This window comes from Anser cygnoides, chromosome 2 (assembly GCF_040182565.1).
Source record: "Anser cygnoides isolate HZ-2024a breed goose chromosome 2, Taihu_goose_T2T_genome, whole genome shotgun sequence".
Classification (NCBI taxonomy): domain Eukaryota; kingdom Metazoa; phylum Chordata; class Aves; order Anseriformes; family Anatidae; genus Anser; species Anser cygnoides.
In genome coordinates, this window is record NC_089874.1 from 163,496,948 (window position 1) to 163,516,067 (window position 19,120).

Sequence of the window (19,120 nt, forward strand, 5' to 3'; positions counted from 1 at the left end):
AGTCGCAGAAGGGTTGAGGAGGGAAGGGACCCCCGGGTCCTCCCCTCCCCACCAGGGCCCCCCGGCCGCTGCCCAGCCCCACGCTCGGGCAGGTTCGGGGAGCCCCCGGAGGAGCCCCCAGCCCCCGGTCCCGGCGCCAGGGCTCCGGCACAGCACCGCTGCCCGGGGGCCAGGGGGAGCCTCCTGGGGGCCGGGTCCCGGGGCAGGGGCACGCGCGGGGAGCGGCCGCGCTCCGAGGGCCGGCGGCCCCCCGGTGCCGGCGGGGCGGGCCGTGCGCGGCCGCACGTCCGGAGCGGGGCGGGACGAGCCCGGGACGGCCCCCGCGCGGCGGGGCCGGGGGTGCTGTCAGCCCGCGGCGGGGCTCCGCTCGGCTCGGTGCGGCTCGGTGCGGCGCGGGGATGGCGGTGCCGGAGCCGGACGCGCGGCTGGCGCAGGAGAAGGAGGAGGAGAGCGAGGAGGAGAGCGAGATCCTGGAGGAGAGCCCCTGCGGGCGCTGGCAGAAGCGCCGCGAGCAGGTGGGCGCCGGGCGCGGGGGCCGGGAGCCGGGAGCCGCCGCCGGGCCTCGCGGGGCCCCGGGCTGTGCGGGGCGGCAGCGCTGCCCCCGGCCCCGCCGCAGCCCGCAACCCGCCCCGGGCGCGGGCGGCGCTGCCGGGACCCGCTCGGCGCCCGCAGGTGCCCGCTGAGGGCGATGGCCGCGGCCGGGGTGCAGGAGCGGCCCCGCGGGGCAGCGAGGGACGGCGGCGGCCGGAGGCGCGGGGAGCGGGGCTGTGCGTGCCCCGGCGCGGGGAGCCCCGGCGCGGGGAGCCCCGGCGCGGGGAGCCCCGGCGCGGGGAGCCCCGGCGCGGGGAGCCGGGCCGTGCCAGGGGCAGCCGGGCGGTCCCGGGCGCGCAGCCCGCAGCGGAGGGCACTGGTGGCCGCGGGAAGGAGGCTGGGCGCCGCTGGAGCCGGCGGCGAGCCCCGTCCTGGAGGCTTTCGCCGGCCGTGCTCCTCGAGCCGTGCCCGGTGTCCCTGGTGCCGTGGCACGTCGGTAACCGGGGGCCTGGGGGCCGGGGAACTGCAGGAGTGAGGACTTGCCGGGCAGATCGCGGGGCATGGCGGTGGTGGGGGCTGGTCCCTGCGCTACTGCCCCCAGGGCTGGAGAATCCGGTTCCTGCTCTCCAGAGAAGAGCTTTGGACCGTTGCAGCTCATCTGCCAGCCCAGGGGCACAGCAGAGCCCTCCTGCAGTGCGTCCTGGGTTGTTCAGAGTTCCCATCATCACCCCTGACCTCTCTCCTCCAGACGTGTCCCCCATGTCAGTGCAATGCCTCTCCCCCTGAAAGTGGAGCCCGAGTCTCCCCGCCTCTGTCAGGGCACCCAGGAATCGGGATCAAAGTCAGTAGGTAAATCCTCACCCCAGGCGGAGGTGGGACAGCGATCACAGCTTCTAAAGGGTAAAATGGCCCATCCCAGGCTAATCCTGTTCTTTATCTTCCCACTGCCTGCTAACAGCCTTTCTGCAGTCCATTCAGTGCCCCAGCTGGGCTGCAGGCTCTTCATGTTTTAGGCTGTCCCTCATCCCAGCCTGGGCTTTGCTGAGATGTTGATAACCTGCCTGTATCGGTGCCACCAGCACCTGCCTTCCCTGTGTCGCTCTGTGCTTTCTGGCACTTCCACACCCACACATCACAGTTTGATCTCTCTTTCCCACTACCTCAACACCTCTGCTGCGTATCAGGGCCTTGCATGGGTACGTTCCACATGGCTAGTGCTGCAGCCTTGTGCCCCAGCACGCATGCAGCGGTGCGTATGCCACGTGGTGGGTGCCAGGGCCTGAATCCACGTTCAAAATCCCACATCTTCTTTCCCACCTTGCCCTTTGCTCTCCTGGGGTATCAGATCCCACCTGTGCACCACATCTGAGCCAGATGTATTTTTGCCTTCTGTCGTTTCCCATATCTTCTTTGGGACTGGCTTTGCTGGCACCCATCGTCAGCCGTCCATCCGACCACCGCACCCTGCACCCAGCAGGCGCTGAGCTCTGGCTGCTGGTGCAGGCATTGCGGCACGTCCCTCGGCCCCAGGCGGCCGCCACATGCTGCCGGTGAGACCTGGAGTGGCAATGGAGGAGCAGCCGGCAGACCCCGTGGTCTCTGCCAGGTGGCTCTGCGGGACAGCTGAAGGGCTGAGGAGAGCTGTCAGGAAAACAGATTTTTGGCTGAGAACACCCTGATGCTCCTGCGATTAGACCTACAGGCACAAAATGACCTCCGCTGTGTCTTGGAAGTGAGCAATAGGGGGGAACCATTTGGGCTGTACTGAATAACTCCTGTAATTTAATGGCATCTGACCTGTAGTCACACTGTGTGTTTTCACAGAGTTCTTGGATGATGTGTTTTAATCTGTGACCCACCAAAACCATCTGAGCACCCTACTTGTCCTTGGCAAAGACATGACTTGGATGTCATTTCTTGTCTGAACAATCCCTGTCTATTTTGACCCAAAGGTGACATTTAATGATGTATATTTTAACATGTAACTCAACAAGTGAGCTCTGAGCTCTCCAGAGTGGCATTGCAGTGGCTGGAACTGGTCCCTGGAGGTTTGTCCCCTTGTGCAGTGCGTGGGAGAGGTGGAAACAAACGAGGTGCACAGCACCATCAGTGACATTTCCACGCAGAAGTTTTGGTAATTGGTCACTGTGCTGTGCCACCCGTCTGTGGTGTTTCTAGATGGAGAGGTGGGAGGGGAGGATTGACCTTTTGTGGGTGTTGCAGGACAGCAGGGGGTGGCAGGAAAGCTTGTGTATCTTGTGTGTCTCAGTGGTTTGAGAGGTGGCCACACAACAAAGAGATGAGTTACAGTGCTGCCATCATCACATCTCCTGACCAGCCAGGGGCTCGTCACATCACATGGTGACTGTTCGCCCATGGCAGAGCTGCATGCCTCAGGACAGGGTGCGCTCAGGTGAGCGACCCGAGGAGAGCTGTTTGCTTAACAGGGACAGGGGCCATGAGCTGTAAAGCTGCTGCGACAAAAGCGTGCATGAATTCAAACAGGGAAGTGGCAGCACTGCCTAACATTGCAAATGAAAGTGAAGGAAGTTTTGTGTAAGAGACTAGTTATTGCATATTCCTAGATGCTTCAGTTATGTACCAGGAAGAAAACAGTTTGCTATTTGTAAGCTGTTATCTTCTAATGTAGATAAACAGCCATTCTGTTTAACAAACATTCTGATTTCCATAAGCACATCGAGTATTTTTACCAATAGGGATTTTCCCTCCTTATCCTGATAACTTAGTGTAATTATTTATTTTCCTTAACTTGCTTTTGCCAGAACAGTGGAGTCCTGTGTGGGACCCATGGTGCTGTGCTTGATCCAAGGTCCTGCTGTTGCAAGAATGGGTCTGGAGAGGTGGGAGAGTGCAGACGTGCAGTCTGCAGCAGCGTCCAGAGCCCGGAGAGCTGAAGTGAGCGGGGGTGAGCACCCTGCGCAGGCTTCTGAGGCTTAAACCGTGGTGCCCTGTGGTGTAGGCTGAGAAGCGTGTTATGATAAATTCCTAGCGTGTATCTATTAATGACATGTACCCAAGGACTGCACCTTTGTTTTCGCATGTAGCAGTTACAGCCATTCTCTGCAGCCCTACAGAGCGCGTTATTACACCCAGTTCAGGTGCGGGTGCAACAGCGTGAGTGTGCTGTGCACGGTGCCAGTTCCTACCGCTGTGCTGGGTCTGGCCGTACACGCCAAAGAGGAGAATACTTCCCTTCACAACTTCCGTTGTCTGTTCATGATGCGTATATTTATGATGCATATGAAGTCACAGTTTAGGAAATAGAAGCACTTAAAGTATTTTTGCAACTTATCTGGAGAAACAGTCACGTGAATCCTTCAGCAACTTCACATTCAGCATCAGCACAACCCATGTTCTGCCTCCCTCACTTCTCTCCCTGCTACTAGTGTGAAAGTGCTGCAAAGGAATGCTGCTGCTGTAGACTTTTCCATTTAGGAAGATACGTTTTTTTCAGCATTGGTTTGATGACTTCATTTACTTTTCCCACCCGTCCTGTGGAGTAAGAGTAATAAGGAAGATGAAACCTGATATACTGCTTTTTAAAAAGTTTTGCAAAACTTTTCCCATGCGGTGGGGTTCCTAGTCTGATTACAGTTTCCTGAGTAAACTCTAGCACCATGTTGCTAAAAATAAATGTTTATGTATCCATGTTGCTTTGCATTTGCAAAACCTTTATCCCTTTGGAAAGGGAGCTGTTATGACCAGTAGGCATTTGCTGACTCCGCTGTTCACGAGCACTGGTACCATGGCATTAATCGGTAATGTACCCCTGGTTCAGGCCGTCTCCAGCACCTTTCTCATCCATCTCTGCGGGTGTCCCAGACGGATAGTTCTGCCTCTTGTGCTCCACGCGAGAGTGTCCAGGATCAAGTGAGCCCTGGGTTGCCTTCAGCATTCCTGACCCTTTCTTTTTGCACGTGAGCGCATGCTTGCTCTGGCAGGGCTCTGCTGTCGTTCACAGGACTGACTGTTAGGTCCCATTCTCTGCATGTAACCCTGACATCACAAGCCCCGCATTCTGCTTTGCAGAGCTGGCAGCTCCAGTGCAGCTGCTGATTGCTAAAATAGGGCTGGTCGCAGTTTTGCTCTAAATAGCCTATTGCTCCCCTTTTGGTCACCTTGTTTAATAAAAGGGTTAATGACTGCTTGTATAATGATACAGAGCCCTTGAACTATGAGCTTTAGCCAACTTCTAAAACCAACAGGAGGAAGGGGAGGAAAAAGAGAAAAGGTAATAGAAGGAAAGAAAAGAAATGCTTAAGCAGATTTTGAAGAAAATAAAGTGACTTGAGAAAAGCTGCAAGAGGGGGAGATTTTGAAATGTTGTTATAGCTTCCCCCAGACCTAAAACTGAAAACAACATATGGAGAAATAATCTAAGGATTTAATACACTGAGGTGGAAGGGAGTTCCCCCTTTTTTGGGTATTCATGATGTTTGCAGTGAGGATAACCAGTTCTGTGATACATTGTCTGGAAAGCACCCAAGTATTTAATATTTGCCACCAGAGTTATTTTTAAAAGCTGCTTTGCTGCCAGCCCTCCCAGGAGACTAGGACTTGAAGTGTGCTTTGTTGTGAAGTGCTTTTCCAGAGCAGAGGGGATCAGCTGAAGGACTCAGCTCTTTCTTTTCATGCCATCTATTTTTTTCTTCCCCTTACTGGTTTTATGGCTTTTGTTTGCAGTTTGTTTAACTTTCCAGGATGAGTTTACTTGCAAACCTGCTGGCCTCAGCTGATCAGACAGGTTCATAGCATCACAAGGCTTTGCTCTGGGCTCCAGGTAGGAAGTGGAGCATCCCAAGTGGTTTTAGCTGAGGATATTAGTGAGAGAAAGATGAAGTTGTCTGAACTGAGGTGGCGTAACTCACCAGTAGGTAAACTTAATTGGAAGCAGACAGTGAAGTCCTCTTCTCAGCATGTTTTCTGGACGGTTTGGCAACAAACAAGACTTTTCATGCTAGATTTAGTGTCCTCGTCATCGCACTTCCAGTTTGTGTGGGCGATGAACAGGGAGAATGTTTCACCTTTTGCTTTGGGTCTGCTTTCCCTTGCTACTTTCTCTGTTTCAAGGATCCTTTCATCCTTCATGATCTTCCTGGTCACAACAATCCTCCGCCTTGTTCTCATTGCTGAGGAGGGCGGTGACTTAGCTGGGTGGTAAAGGTTAGTGCAGAAACTTGTCCTTTTTCGTGCGGTAACATGCTCTTTTATTTCTATCCATATACTCCACAAGAATGCCTGTCTGTTTACAGCTCTTTGCTCCTGGGCTACTTGGTGTGCTCCTTGCTAAGACACTATCTGTCTGCTCCAGCTTCTCACCATGTCACGAATGCATGCAGCTGCTCCTTTGCTCCCTCAAACTAGACACCAAAGAGAGCTGTTAAAATTACCAGGATTCTCCATGTTTTGACCCCTTTCTGTTTTTACCAAGCTTTTTTTTTTTCCCCGCTTCCATTTGTTTTTGCATGCAGGTATTTTTGTTTACAGTGGCCAGACATCTCATATGAACCTTGTGAGCTTATACACCTTAAGTGTCCCTTGTCTACTTCCTCCTTTTCCTCTGATGTAACCTGAGAACACACACGATCCCAGAAGCTTTTTTATTTCACTTCTGGGACAAAGGAGGCGTCCCATGGTCATGTTACAAAATGGGTTCAAAGATGGTCAAATGCTCATTGGTTTGCTCTTCCATTTCACAAGTTAGCACAATAAGCACATGAAAGGCAGTGTTTTAGCATTCCCCAAAGTGATCATATTGGGATCAGAAATGTTATGTTGTTACCTTTCATGTGAATGGAATTATGGCATCCTGTGTGTTCAGCTTGGGTTTGCTCTGCACCATCACAGCAAGAGGGCAGATACTCTCCCCACACAGTCCTGGGGGGTAAATGACACCAAATTCCTGTTAATTGGCCTAATTTATACTGGTCACTGCTTGTGCCTGTCTCGTGAAGGGTGGCTGTCAGTCATCTTCAGGATGAGCTTGGATGGCCAGCTCGTGCTGCCCATCACCCTCTCCATGAGCACTGCAAGCCCACCCCTAGGCGCTTGCCCCAGGTTCAGGTGGGTGGGCGTAGGGGGGCCTGCAGTAGCGGGTGGGGACACCGCATCTCCTGTCCTGGGGCACCTCCTCCAGCCACAGGCTCGCACCTCCCCAGGGCTGCACGGTGCCCTGGGATAAAGCAAACGGCTTCCCCTGTCACCAGCCAGGCGTCCGTGCAGTGCTCGTCGTCTGCCCTGGAAGTAACAGCACTTATGCCTGCAGGATCTCGCCTGGCTCTTATCTGGGCAGTGGAAAAATACACTTCTGTGCCCCCTTCCCAGCAGTGGAAGGAGAGGTCAGGGATCTCAGGGTTTGTTCCAGCAGCCGCTGGGCGAGAGGGAAGGGCAGGAGTGGGTATGGGAGAAGGGAACAGTGCCCAGCCCTCCCACCTATGGGCAGCAGGCTCAGGCTGAGGGGGATGCTGTGAATTCTGCTGGGGGAGGTTGCAGCTCTCAAACCAGAGCCATCCCGCCGCTGCTGACAGGAAGGGGACCTCATGGGGATGGGGAGAGAGAGTTCATGGAAAGAGCTGGATGAAACGGGTGCTCCTTCTGCCCTGGGACAGGAGGTTTTTGCTGCTGTATGTTCTGCTGTGTTGGCCACGTGCCTGTTCTCCTCCCTCCATCTCTCCTGCCTGCAGTGGAGCTGGGCACCTGGGTTTTGTGTTTTTTTTTTTCCTGATTGATTGGTTGAATGCCACTTCTTGCCTTCTGCCGTGCTGCTTCTCTCCTCTTTGAGGTCCACCACTCCCCCAGCACTGTCCAGACCAAGGACACCAGCACCTGCACCGCTTCACTCCATCATTGCACAGAAGATATTAAACTGCAGCAGAGTTTGCCTTGACCTGTGCAAGCACCCCCGGCCCCATGCATGGCAGTCCACCATCCCTGCTCAGCTGAGTCTCTTCGGCTGATAGTGCATTAGCTGTCTATCCACACTGGTCTGAACTAGTGCGGAGAATATGTTTTTGTGAGAGGTAGGATCAAATGCTTCACTGGAATCAAAATATTTTCCATCTCATGTGTTCCCTTCACCTGCTAATTGTGTAACATGATCACACAGAGAAAACAGGTTTATCTGGCAGCACAGATCCCTCATCCTGCTCCTGCTCTGTCACAGGACACTAGGCTTGGTCTGTTGTTTTACTGTGGACTGCAGATAGCAGGATGGGTGGATGTCACCCAGCTGCCTCTTTTGTCACAGCCTTTGGTGTACCTGCTGCCAGGTGAAATTGTGCAGCAGCACATGCAGGCCTGGGAGCAGATTGCTCCCTAATTGCTCAGGGCTGCTGCTCTTCCCTGCTCCCACACCAGGGACCAAAGGGCTGTTAGTGCTTGAAACAGGGCCCTGGAAGCAGAGCTCAGATCCATGCCACAGAGTCTCAGACCCTGGGCAGAGTGCTCCCAGCTCAGGATCATGGGATTGTCGGCTGTTCACCCTAAGAATCACTAATGCGCACAGCAGGACCATGGATGGGCCCCCCTCATCTGCTGGGTGCATCCTACATGTGCAGTGCTGCTCCTGCAGGACCTGCACCAGCTTATGCTCCTCGTGCAGTCTGCCACCAAGATTTCTTCTTGTCCCTACCCCTTGGTAAGCTGAGGAGAGCAGCACAGGTGTCAGTGTAGCTTCAGCTACCTAAGCTCTTTTTTTCCCCTTTTACATATTTTAAAAACATTATTTCTGTGTTGCAACAGTCACCCCTACCCTGCGTGTTACAGAGTGTGGGGTGCTGGAGAGAGGATTACAGCCTCTGTCAGGGCCAGGGAACACAGGAGAACATCCCTGTGATTTGGAAAGGCAAAGGGAGTCCAGCTTCAGGCTGGGAAGGGAGGCCCTGTAGAGACACAGTCCTCTGTCTCTGCTGCTTGCATGTGCTGCTCCAGGAGGACAGGCTCTGCCATCTGAGGTGTGTTCCTGAGCCTTAGCAGCACCTGTGTGCTAACTGCAACCTGAACGGAAGTCCCTTGAGAGCCCAGACACAGCCTTTGCTGTCACCCAGGCTAATGAGATCCTGGAGCAGGGGAGCAGGTTGGGGATTTACTCTGCAAAAGTGTTCTGCACACGTCGTGTTCCCTGCTCAGCCTTGTGGCCCCAGAAAATCCTGCAGGTTCCCAGTGCCAAAAGGGATAAAATGCTGTAGTGTTACGGGGAGTCAGGTAACCTGTGCCAGCTGTGAGCATCACCATCTTCATGCCCTGCTAGTCCTCCTTCTAGTGCTGCAACCAGGGGTTTCTGCTCCATGGCAGAGCACTGCTCTCGGGCCATGAAGCACGGAGGCTGTGACCTGTGGCACCAACAAATACCTGCGGTCACTGTGTCACCAGGGGGCACCTGGTGCTCTCGCACCAGGTCTTGGTGAGCTTTGTTCTGTGCCCTGAGAACCTGAGGCTCTGTAAGACAGGTTTCTGCTTTTCCTTGCGGGGCTCACTCCTTGGGTTTGTCAGTTTCCCCTCTGTCCTTCAGAAGGTGCCATTTCTTCCTGCCCTTCTGTCCCAGCACCATCCCCAGCACCTGGAGTGGTGGCTGGGGCACCAGAGGCAGCAGTGCACAGGCTAGCATGGGGTGCTCTCAGCACTGCTGCCAGCCTGTGGTGGGTGGGAAGGGCTCCATCCCGCACAGCCCCATGCACCTTGGGCCAACAGCGGCTCAGGCAGCACACCCAACTCAGCTCCAGTCAGTGTGCAGACTTGCAGCTGCCTTGCTCTCCTGCATGCCCAAGGGCCTTTGATTCCTAAAGCTTCATCTTTCCCCTGGTCTCTGTCTTAGCACCCATCCAGAAAACCCCTGAAGAGGTTAGGTCTTCTTGCTTCCAGTTGTGGGATGTACAGCATCCATGAGCCACAGAATCACGGAATGGCTGAGGTTGGAAGGGACCTCTAGAGATCATCTAGTCTAATCCCCCTGCCGAGCAGCATCATCTAGAGCACGTTGTGCAGGATGGCATCCTTGCAGGTTTTGAATATCTCCAGAGAAGGAGACTCCACAACCTCTCCGGGCAACCTGTTGTAATGCTCTGTCACCCTCACAGTAAAGAAGTGTGCCCTTATATTGAGCTGAAACCTCCTCTGCTTCAGCTTGTGCCCGTTGCCCCTCGTCCTGTTGCTGGGCACAACTGAGAAGAGACTGTCTCCATCCTCTTGACACTGTCCCCTCAGGTATTTATACACATTGATGGGGTCTCCCCTCAGTCTCCTCCAGGCTAAGCAGGCACAGTTCTCTCAGCCTGTCCTTGTACGATAGGTGCTCCAGTCCCCTAATCATCTTCGTAGTCCTCCTCCGAACTTGCTCCATTAGTTCTATGTCCCTCTGGTACTGGGGAGCCCAGAACTGGGCACAATACTCCACGTGTGGCCTCAGCAAGGCTGAGTAGAGGCGGACAATCACTTCCCTCGACCTGCTGGCAACACTCTTCTGAATGCACCTCAGGATACTGTTGACCTTCTTGGCCACAAGGGCATATTGCTGCCTCCCTCCCGGTCAGCCTGCTGTCCACCAGGACTGCCAGGTCCCTCTCTGCAGAGCTGTTCTCCAGCAGGTGTCAGCCCCCAGCCTGTACTGGTGCTTGGGATTATTCTTTTAGGGCTTGTGACTGCGGCTACTTCAAGCTGTCTGAAGAAGGCTTCATCTACCTCCTCTTTCTGATCAGGTGGCCTGTAGCAAACGCCCACAACAGTGTCAGCCATGGTAGCCTGCCCTTTAATCCTTGTCCGTAAGCTCTCAACTTGCTCTTCATCCACCCCTAGGCAGAGCTCCACACATTCCAGTTGTTCTCTCACATAAAGAACAACTCCACCACCTCGCCTTCCTGGCTGGTCTTTTCTCATAAGCACATAGCCTTCCATGACAGCATTCCAGTCATGTGAGCTATCCCACCAGAAGGGTCAGCCTTCTGCTGTATCTGCCAGGCTTGTCAGGTCTCCCCCGGCCTCTTGAATGGCCCCTCTGTGTTTCTGTTCATATGGTATTTTTCTGGATGGGTACGCGGAGGTGATGTCTGGGCTCAGGCTGTGAGAGGGACCCACATCATTTCCCTCCCCTTCCCTGCAGTCACTTTGCATCTCAGCCCCAGCAGCAATGGGCCTGGAGGGAGGCAAAGAGACCCTTCAGGAATGGGGGATGAGTGTCTATGCAATGCCACCTGCAGACCCGTCAGCCCCTTCCCAGCCCCTCCCCAGCCTGCCGCCCCTGCCCGCCTTTCGCTCCAGCCAGCCAGCCCCATCCCAGTAGCGCAGCCGGCGCTTGGTTCTCCCAGCAGCTCCTGCCAGGCCAGGCAGAGTGGGCTCCATTAGTGCCTTGGGCTCATTTTGGAGCCACCTTCAGATTATCCCTCTGCTGTGCATTAAGGTGAACACATGTTTCCAGGCAGGGTCTGCTGTGCGCCCTGCAGTGGTGCAAACAGTGCCAGATGTTTTGTGCCAGTGCCACAATGACGGTAATGTGACCCTGCACTGCTCAGCTGACCAGGGGCCAAGGGCTGAGGCTTTGCCCTGCCCGGTTGCCTTGGAGATGAAGCATCAAACCTAAGCCAAACTTTAGAAATGATTCAGGTAAAGATCCTGTGGGCAGGAGCTGGTCTCTCTCGAAGTCAGGCAGCCCTCCTGGGTTGGAGCCACACTGGGAGTTTCTCTGGCCTCTGGCATGCAGGAGGACAAATCTGGCTGGAAAGCCATCCAGCAGAAAAGGCCCTGGGGGTGCTGTTCGACAGGCGGCTGAATGGGAGCTGGCAGTGTGCGCAGGTGGCCAAGAAGGCCAATGCCATCCTGGCCTGCATCACAACTAGTATGGCCAGCAGGACGAGAGAAGTGACGGCCCTCTGTACTCAGCTCTGGTGAGACGGCACCTCGAGTACTGTGTTTGGCTTTGGGCCCCCTCAGTACTTTAAGGACACTGAGTTGCTCAAGGGTGTGCAGAAAAGGGCAATGAAGCTGGTGAGGGGACTGGAAAACAAGAGGTGAGGAGCGGCTGAGGGGCCTGGGGCTGTTTGGTCTGGAGGAGGCTGAGGGGAGACCTCATCGCTCTCCACAACCACCTGAAAGGAGGCTGCAGCGAGGAGGTGCCGGTCTCTTTTCGCAGGTGACAAGCGATAGGACGCGAGGCAACAGCCTCGACTTGTGCCAGGGGAGGGTTGGGTTGGACACAAGAGGAATTTCTTCATGGAAAGAGTGGTTGGGCATTGGAACAGGCTGCCCAGGGCAGTGGTGGAATTGCCATCCCTGGAGGTTGTGCTTAGGTACATGGTTTAGCAGTAGACTTGGTAGTGTTAGGTGATGGTTGGCCTTGTTGATCTTATGGATCTTTTCCACCTAAAAGATTCTATGATTCCATGTGTGCCGAGGGCTGAGGGTGCGAGATGCTGCTCAGGCATGGGAGGGGGCCCAGCTCCAGCAGTTGGTGCCCACAGCCATGCTGGGGCTGGACCCCTTCTCTCGGCTAGAAGCTGCCAACCTGCCACAATTCTGCTCTCGTGCCAAGGTCCTGTGAATGTGGCCACCAGCAGAAGAGGGCTCCAGGACCATGCTGTCCTCCGCCTCCCACAGTGGTCAGGGAGTGCTGATCTAGATGGCATGAAGGGTGGATGGAGGACAGGGTGATGTTTCTGCTGAGGGATAGGGCCAACAAGTATGGGTGTCTGGAAGGAAACAGGAGATGAGCAGTCCCCTCTCCTCCAGGTGCTGTGTCCACGTCTTCTCCATCTGCTACAGCCACCCAAGAAGAGTAACAACATATCATGTCCTTCTTCTGTTCTCCAAAACAGGCCTCTCCTACTTATTGCTTTTCTGGCTTTCCTTGTTTAACCACTGCTCTCCCGAGACCCCAACACTATATCACTAAGCCTTCTTCTGTTGACTGTTTCAGTCTCCATAACATGAAAAGCACAAAAGGGAGTGATATATTGTAAGACGCAATCTGATCTTTTGTAAACCTTCACTTACTCGTCCCCAGTGATCTCTTCAGGCTGGCCTCAGCTCCTGCCAAGGGCTTTCTGGAAGCAGTCTGAACAGGGAATTTTCCCAGTCTGGCTTTAGAGTTTTTGCCTGTTAGTCCAAATCCACGTGGTGTCCACAGTGCCCCTGAAAGGCATGGTATCAGATAATGACAGTGACCTGCAGCCAACTCCTTTTGCCCTCAGTCACCTGTATGTTTATATGCAGCATTTATTTATTTATGCAGTCTGAGAGCTCAGCGCACAAGACAGCTGTTCAGTGTGGGTTTTGTTGCCATTCAGCACAAGACTGAGTGTGTTCACATCCCTGTGCTGAGAGCTCACGTCAAGTTCTTGGTGTTGCCCAGGGGCGGGAGGCACCCATCAGCACCCACTTCATCAAGGGTGGGAGCAGTTGGTGTGCGGGTCTGGGGTCCTGCAGGCTGGGTCCCTCACTGCAACACAGAGAGGTGGGTGGAGGTGACACCAGAGCTTTTCAGCCCTAGCCGTGCCTTCGAGCCAGACATCAGTAACCTCAACACAGTGCTGTGCAGCTCCTGCATGTTCTCATGGTGATGGAGAGGCTGTCAGGGCCATGCTCCCCACCTGACGTTTTGCTTGAGGCCTCGTGACCACTTGTTGGGTTCAGGACAGGCTTTTTGTCAAGATCATGAGAGGATTTTTGAGTGGCATTTTTTGAGAGAGGCAGAAAAGCAGCTTCATGGAGTACTCAGACCAATGGCCCCCTCATGGTTCTTGGGTGCTTGCCCCCAGCTGCCCTCCATCTCGGCAGAGCCTCCGTTGAGACCTGCCTTGGCTCGGTGCTGGCTGATCGTACTGGAGCCCAGGCAGGCCGTGGGGACTTGTGGGAACGGCTGAAGCCGGCAAGGCCAGCTGGCCCCATCACTGGCTGTGCTGGGCTTTGTGCGAAGCACGTGGAGCCTGTGAGCAGAGAGAACAAATAATAGAGGTGCTTTGTGCCTCCGCAGCAGGAACTGGGCCACAAGCTGGCCGTCTGTTCCCTGCTAATGAGCTGGGGGTGCTGTGTGACCCTTCCGTGCCTGCACCCACAGCTGCCCTGTGCTGTAGCAGTCCAAGCCCCGGTAGTGGGATGCTGCGCGCCGGCCCCTGGCAGCAGCAGAACAATCCTGCTTTTCATCTGGCTGCGGCAGCTCTGCGCCGCCCCTGCCACGTGCCAACGGGAGCGGGCAGTGCTGCCTCTGCCCAAGCTGCAGGGGCTGGCAGGGTGACCCCAACCCACAGGAGAAGAGAAGGAAGATCAGGGGCTGCAGGTGAGTTCCTGTGCAGTGATGCTGATGGGGGAAGAGCAAGGACAGTGACCGCGTGCAGCCAGCGCAGCCAGCAGTTCAGGATACAGCAGGCGCCTTTCCTGGCAGGCAGGACCCCGGTCCTTGGTGGGGGTGTCTCCATGCTATTGAGCCCTTATCAGAACTGGGTGCCTTCTGAACAGGTTTTCTGTGGGCTCCCACTGTCCTGAGGATGGGCAGTCTGGTGCTGATCTCGAGGCAAGTTCAGCAGTGACCTGGCACAGGGGCAGTGCTGCCGCAGCTGCGTCCATGCTGGATGTGGCTCACAAAGGTGATGATGGCAGAGCTGCTCTCTGCAGGGCCCAGGGATGCAGCTCTGTGACCTTTGGGGATGGAAACTCATCGGACAGACCCTGGGGCATGGAGAAGTGACCCCAGTCACCTCAAGACGTTAAAAGAGATGATGTCACAGCTTTGGTTTGTCTGCACCTTCCAGTTTGCCCCATCCATTGTGAGTGTCTGCGGTCATCAGCTGCAAACGTGGGTTGCTCCCCGACGTCTGCTGGGATGTGGAGTCCATGTGGGGTCTGTGTGCAAGAGTGGTGCTGGCAGGTGGCTGCTGTGGCCAGCTTCTCTCTGGGCTGGAAGAGGGGAGAGGGGCTGGCCTTGGAGCTGCTCTGAATCGCTGGCTCTGTCTTGCACACTTGTGTCCTGGAGGAGCAGTACCGGCTGCTGCAGGACCCAAGCTCCCAGGCAGGCAGGTCCTGAGGGCCAGGCAGGGCAGGCAGCAGGCTGGGGGTTTGCTCCGCTCCCTGTGTCCTGGGCAGAGCCTCCTATGGGCAAGGATCCTGTTCAGGAGCAGGATGCTGAAGCCCATCCACGTCCAAGCATCATGTTTCTCTGCACAGGGCTGCCAGTGGGGCTGGGGGCTGGGGGCAGGGCATGCTCCTCAGCAGTCTCACGCATTCCTGTGCCTTGCAGGTGAATCAGGGAAACATGCCGGGCATCCAGAGCACCTTCCTTGCCATGGACACAGAGGAGGGTGTGGAGGTGGTGTGGAATGAGCTGCTTTTCACTGACAAGAAGGCCTTTAAAGCACATGAGGTGAGCCATCCCTCCCCGTTGGAGAGCGTGCCCCCAGCCCCATGTTTCCTCTGTACCCCAAAACCAGCTTTCCTGTGACCTGGGCCCAGCCTGCTTCACAGTCCCAGCTTCCCTTGCTCTCTGAGGTATCCTGCTGAGTCCCAGGAGCTGCCACCTCATCTGTCCCCTCTTTGCCCATAGGAGAAGATCAAGACCATGTTTGAGCAGCTGGTGCTTGTGGATCACCCCAACATTGTGAAGCTTCACAAATACTGGCTGGATGTGAAGGACTCGAAGGCACGGGTAAGGAGGACTCGGAGAGGGGGTGTCTGGGGGTGCCAGGCTGGAGGGATGAGGGTGGGATCCCAGCTCTGCTTACCCCACCCCCTGGACTCCCCTTCCTTCTCTGGGACACCGTGGCCAGAAGCCTGCTCTCAGCTTTATGCAGAGCCCCACTCAGGCTGTGTGCTGGTGCTGCCCATGGGCTGCACTCAGTGCTGGCAGTGCAGGGAGGCTGGAAAGCTGATACCTCTGTCCTCTCTCAGGTCATCTTCATCACAGAATATGTGTCCTCAGGGAGCCTGAAACAGTTCCTGAAGAAAACCAAGAAAAACCACAAGGCCATGAATGCCAGGGTAGGTTCCCTGAGAGCACATAGGAAGCGTCCCAGGTGAATTGGGAGGCTCTGTGCCTGCTGGGAGAGGGTCTCTTACAGTGCAGAGCGAGTGCATGTGGTCACTCCCTGAGTCACCCAGATGAGAGTTCTGGGGGCCCCATGCTGAACCTCAAAGCCCTCGCCTGCAATTCGAGCTCACTACCACACCAGTGCAGTTATGTACTCACAGAACTGGAACTTACTGTTGATGCAAACCATGTGCATGGTCCCCATAACCATACCTAGCTTTTGCCCCCTCTTGTGATGTGCCCTTCCATGCTCCCACCAGGGTTTTGGTGCCCTGGAGAGCTCTGTCTGCTGATAAGGTTTGTGGCACCAATGTTCTCAGCTCTGATGGTGTTTTTTGAACAGGGATTGGAAAGGAGACTGTTGTGGCTGGGACACTGTGTGGGTCATATTTGAGTGACAGTCCCTACAGGGCTAGTGGAGGGCTGATTTACCCAGTTTCTGGGTGATAGGGCTGACCTTATCTGCTGCCGGGCTCTGATGTGTGCCCCGTCTGATGGAGAGCTCTGGTCTCTGCTCTAGGCCTGGAAGCGCTGGTGCACTCAGATCCTGTCTGCTCTCAGGTAAGCTTGCTGCCACTGGCCATCCTCCTTCTGGCTGGGCACCGGCAGCACACTCAGGGCGACTGTGTACGTCCCCAGCTTCCTGCACTCCTGTGAGCCTCCCATCATCCACGGCAATCTCACCAGTGACACTATCTTCATCCAGCACAACGGGCTCATAAAGATTGGTTCAGGTAGGATGCTGCTGCTCTTGCAGCCCTGTGGCTCTGAGTGCTTATGAGAAGGATCAGCAGGAGGGAGGTGCCAGGCAAGGGAGACTCAGAGCCAGGGAGGCAGAGGAGCTGTGCAGGATGCTGTGATGAGGGGGTGCTGGCTGGGGAAGAGGTGAGAGCTGCAGGGTCCCTTGGGGGATCACCTGAGCGTCACCGACATGTGCATCATCTGTGCAAAGTGTAGCATTACCTTCTCTTCTGTTTGTGTCCTCTGCTCCACGCCTTCTTACTTACCTTCTTTGGGATCGGCACTGACCGGCAGTTTGGCACAGGGTGTTTGCAAATGGTGAGTGTCCCTCTGCCACCTCTCCAGCCCATCCATCCCATCACCCATCATTGGGTGGACTTTGCTCCCCAGTGGGCCCTGGGCACCTCTTGGCAGTGAGGATCTACAGCACCAAGGGGTGGTCCTGGGCTGTACGGGCAGGACGGGAATTGTTACTCCCATTGCAGGAGCAGGGGTCCTGCAAGCAGGGAAACTGAGTGCCCCCCCACGTGGTCTGCTTGGTCTCTTTGTGGGCAGGGGCACACACTGAAATCCCTACTGCCCTGGAGCTCCCACCTGTGCTCCAGGTGCTCCTGGGGAGCCAACTCGGAGGAGCCATGTCTCAGAGCATTTCTTGTTCCCCATGCAGCCCTTCCAGACGACCTGCGAAGCCCCATCAGGATTGAGAGGGAAGAGCTGCGCAATTTGCATTTCTTTCCCCCGGAGTATGGCCGTGAGTGGGACTCTGTCCGCCAGGGCGTGCAGGCAGAGCGAGGCCCAGGGGGTTGGAGGGGTCCTGTGCACAGCGTGGGCACAGCGGGTTTGCTACAATACAGAGCTATTCAGTGCATTCATAACTAAAGCTCTCAGCCATGAGTCACAGAAGATCTTGTGACTGTGTGATAACATTGTAGGTAGAATTTAGTGTTGATTAGTGCAGAGCTGTGCATGTGGGAAAAACAGTTGTGCCTACACGGTAATGGACTGTGCATTAGCTATTACTGGTTAGGAACAAGGTCTCGGTATGACCACAGATTGCTCTCTGAAAAGGTTATGGCTCAGCAACACTCAAAAGTGTGTAAAATGTTACAGGGACCAGGGAAAAAGGAAGGAGTAAGGAGTCTTTGTGCCATGTGCAAAATCAGTGTGATCCCCATCGTGAATATTCTGGGGCAAATTCGAGGGGAGTAAATGGGAAAGCAGGGCATCTGGGAGAAAAAGCATGCCAGGGGTAGGAGAAGCAGGCATGAGCAGAGGCGCGGGCAGAGTGAGGCTGGCTGGGCAGGGAGAGAGAGCAGTGTGTGGGGAGGTGTCTGTAGGGATGAAGCATTGGGCACATTGTTCCCAACGTGAGTGGGTGATGGCCTCTGCCTCTGGTGTGATGTGCTTTTGGCTTGGTTTTGCAGAAAAGGCTGATGGGACTGCTGTGGACATCTTCTCCTTTGGGATGTGTGCACTGGAGGTACGGAGTAGGGCTGCTGCAGAGCCTGGGAATCTGCAGGGACTCCTGCTTGACAGGTTTGCCCTTGTGGAGCCTGCTGGCTGGCCTTGGGAGCTCCCCGAGAGGTCTCCCTGCCTTTCTCCAAGCCTTTCTGTGAGCTGGGGGTCCCTTGCCGTGATGGAGACATCGCTTATGGGTGCAGCAAAACAGCCACTGCTGCCATGGCCCAGCCCTGGGCACAGCAGAGAGCTTCACCTCCCCCTCCTGTGCCCAGCTGGTGCTCCTCGGCCGCCTCTGACGGTCTCTCTGCAGGCTGTGGCAGCCCCGGAAAGGGTCATTGTGGAGGGCAGCGACGGGCTGTGCTGCTCCCGGGACACATGCGCTGCCCTGCGTAGCTTGTCCAGGCAGACTGTGGGGCTGTTGGTGCTCTCTGTGCTGTCCACCCCTCTGCACAGTGCCCAGAGAGCAGCCCCCTGCATCTGCTCCGTGTGTGGGCAGCCCGGAGTGCTGGGGTGGAGAGAAATAGGCCCCAAGGGCAGAGCTGCCAGGGAGCCCTGGGAAGCCCCTGGAGATCCGGACCTTGTGGGCAGAGGTGTGCCAGGGCCTGAGGCAGGCCTGGCTGGGCCGTGTGCCCTGCTGAGGTGCTCCACCGCTGCCACCCTGGCAGGGGGTGTGCCTTGGGAAGCCCTCAAGGACAGAGCCAGGGCTCGGCTGCCTGCAGACACAGCTGCTCTCCTCCTTCCCCAGATGGCAGTGTTGGAGATCCAGACCAACGGGGACACACGAGTCTCGGAGGAGGCAATCGTGCGGGCACGACATTCTCTGGACGATCCCAACATGCGGGTGAGTGCAGCCGATCTGCAGCCTGACCCACCAGTGAGGCTCAGGCATCCCTCCTGGGGGCAACTCCCCCCTCCTCGGACACCTCCCCTTGGCTGGCATCTGAAGGACGGAAGCAGCCTGGTGCTCCTGTGCACTCCAGGTGACACTGGCACTCAGAAAGGGGCACAGAGACAGTAACCTCTTGGAAACCAGAGGGAAGCCAGTCTGGTGGGCTGAAGGGCACAGGGATTCCTCCCCCTGGGCAGGTCAGGATGGGAGGATGGTCCCCACCCGTTTCCCAGTCCTGCCAAGTAGTGATGCTGTGTAAATTCCCAATAGGCGCCCATGTACACGCATGTGCCCGCACACACGCATGCGGTACAGATGTGGCCAACTGAAAACAGTTCAGTAGAGGCCAGGGAGCACCGCATTCATGGCACCCACATAGATACAGACAGTGTGAATAGCTGCATTCTGCTTCTAAGGACCTACGCTGAGGGCGATCCCTTTCGCAGGTCACTGGGGTGTCAGCCCTGTCCTAC

The 19,120-nt window shown here is 55.9% G+C and overlaps 1 protein-coding gene across 3 annotated transcripts in view; it reads left to right on the forward strand.

The window, feature by feature from the left end:
- The first annotated feature begins 303 nt into the window (after positions 1–303).
- Positions 304–19,120, forward strand: part of NRBP2 (nuclear receptor binding protein 2) — a 33,450-nt gene continuing 14,633 nt past the window's right edge. For 2 of the 3 annotated variants that reach the window (XR_010828859.1, XM_066990985.1), the window contains exons 1-10: positions 304–515; positions 14,771–14,893; positions 15,074–15,175; positions 15,418–15,507; positions 16,077–16,117; positions 16,196–16,290; positions 16,592–16,615; positions 16,965–17,048; positions 17,722–17,777; positions 18,504–18,599. Coding sequence is in view for 2 of the 3 variants with exons in the window: in XM_066990985.1 (XP_066847086.1) it covers positions 399–515; positions 14,771–14,893; positions 15,074–15,175; positions 15,418–15,507; positions 16,077–16,117; positions 16,196–16,290; positions 16,592–16,615; positions 16,965–17,048; positions 17,722–17,777; positions 18,504–18,599 (828 nt within the window). In the remaining variant the exon portion in view is untranslated. The remainder of the gene's footprint in view (positions 516–14,770; positions 14,894–15,073; positions 15,176–15,417; positions 15,508–16,076; positions 16,118–16,195; positions 16,291–16,591; positions 16,616–16,964; positions 17,049–17,721; positions 17,778–18,503; positions 18,600–19,120) is intronic. The other variant, XM_066990986.1, reaches the window with a different exon arrangement.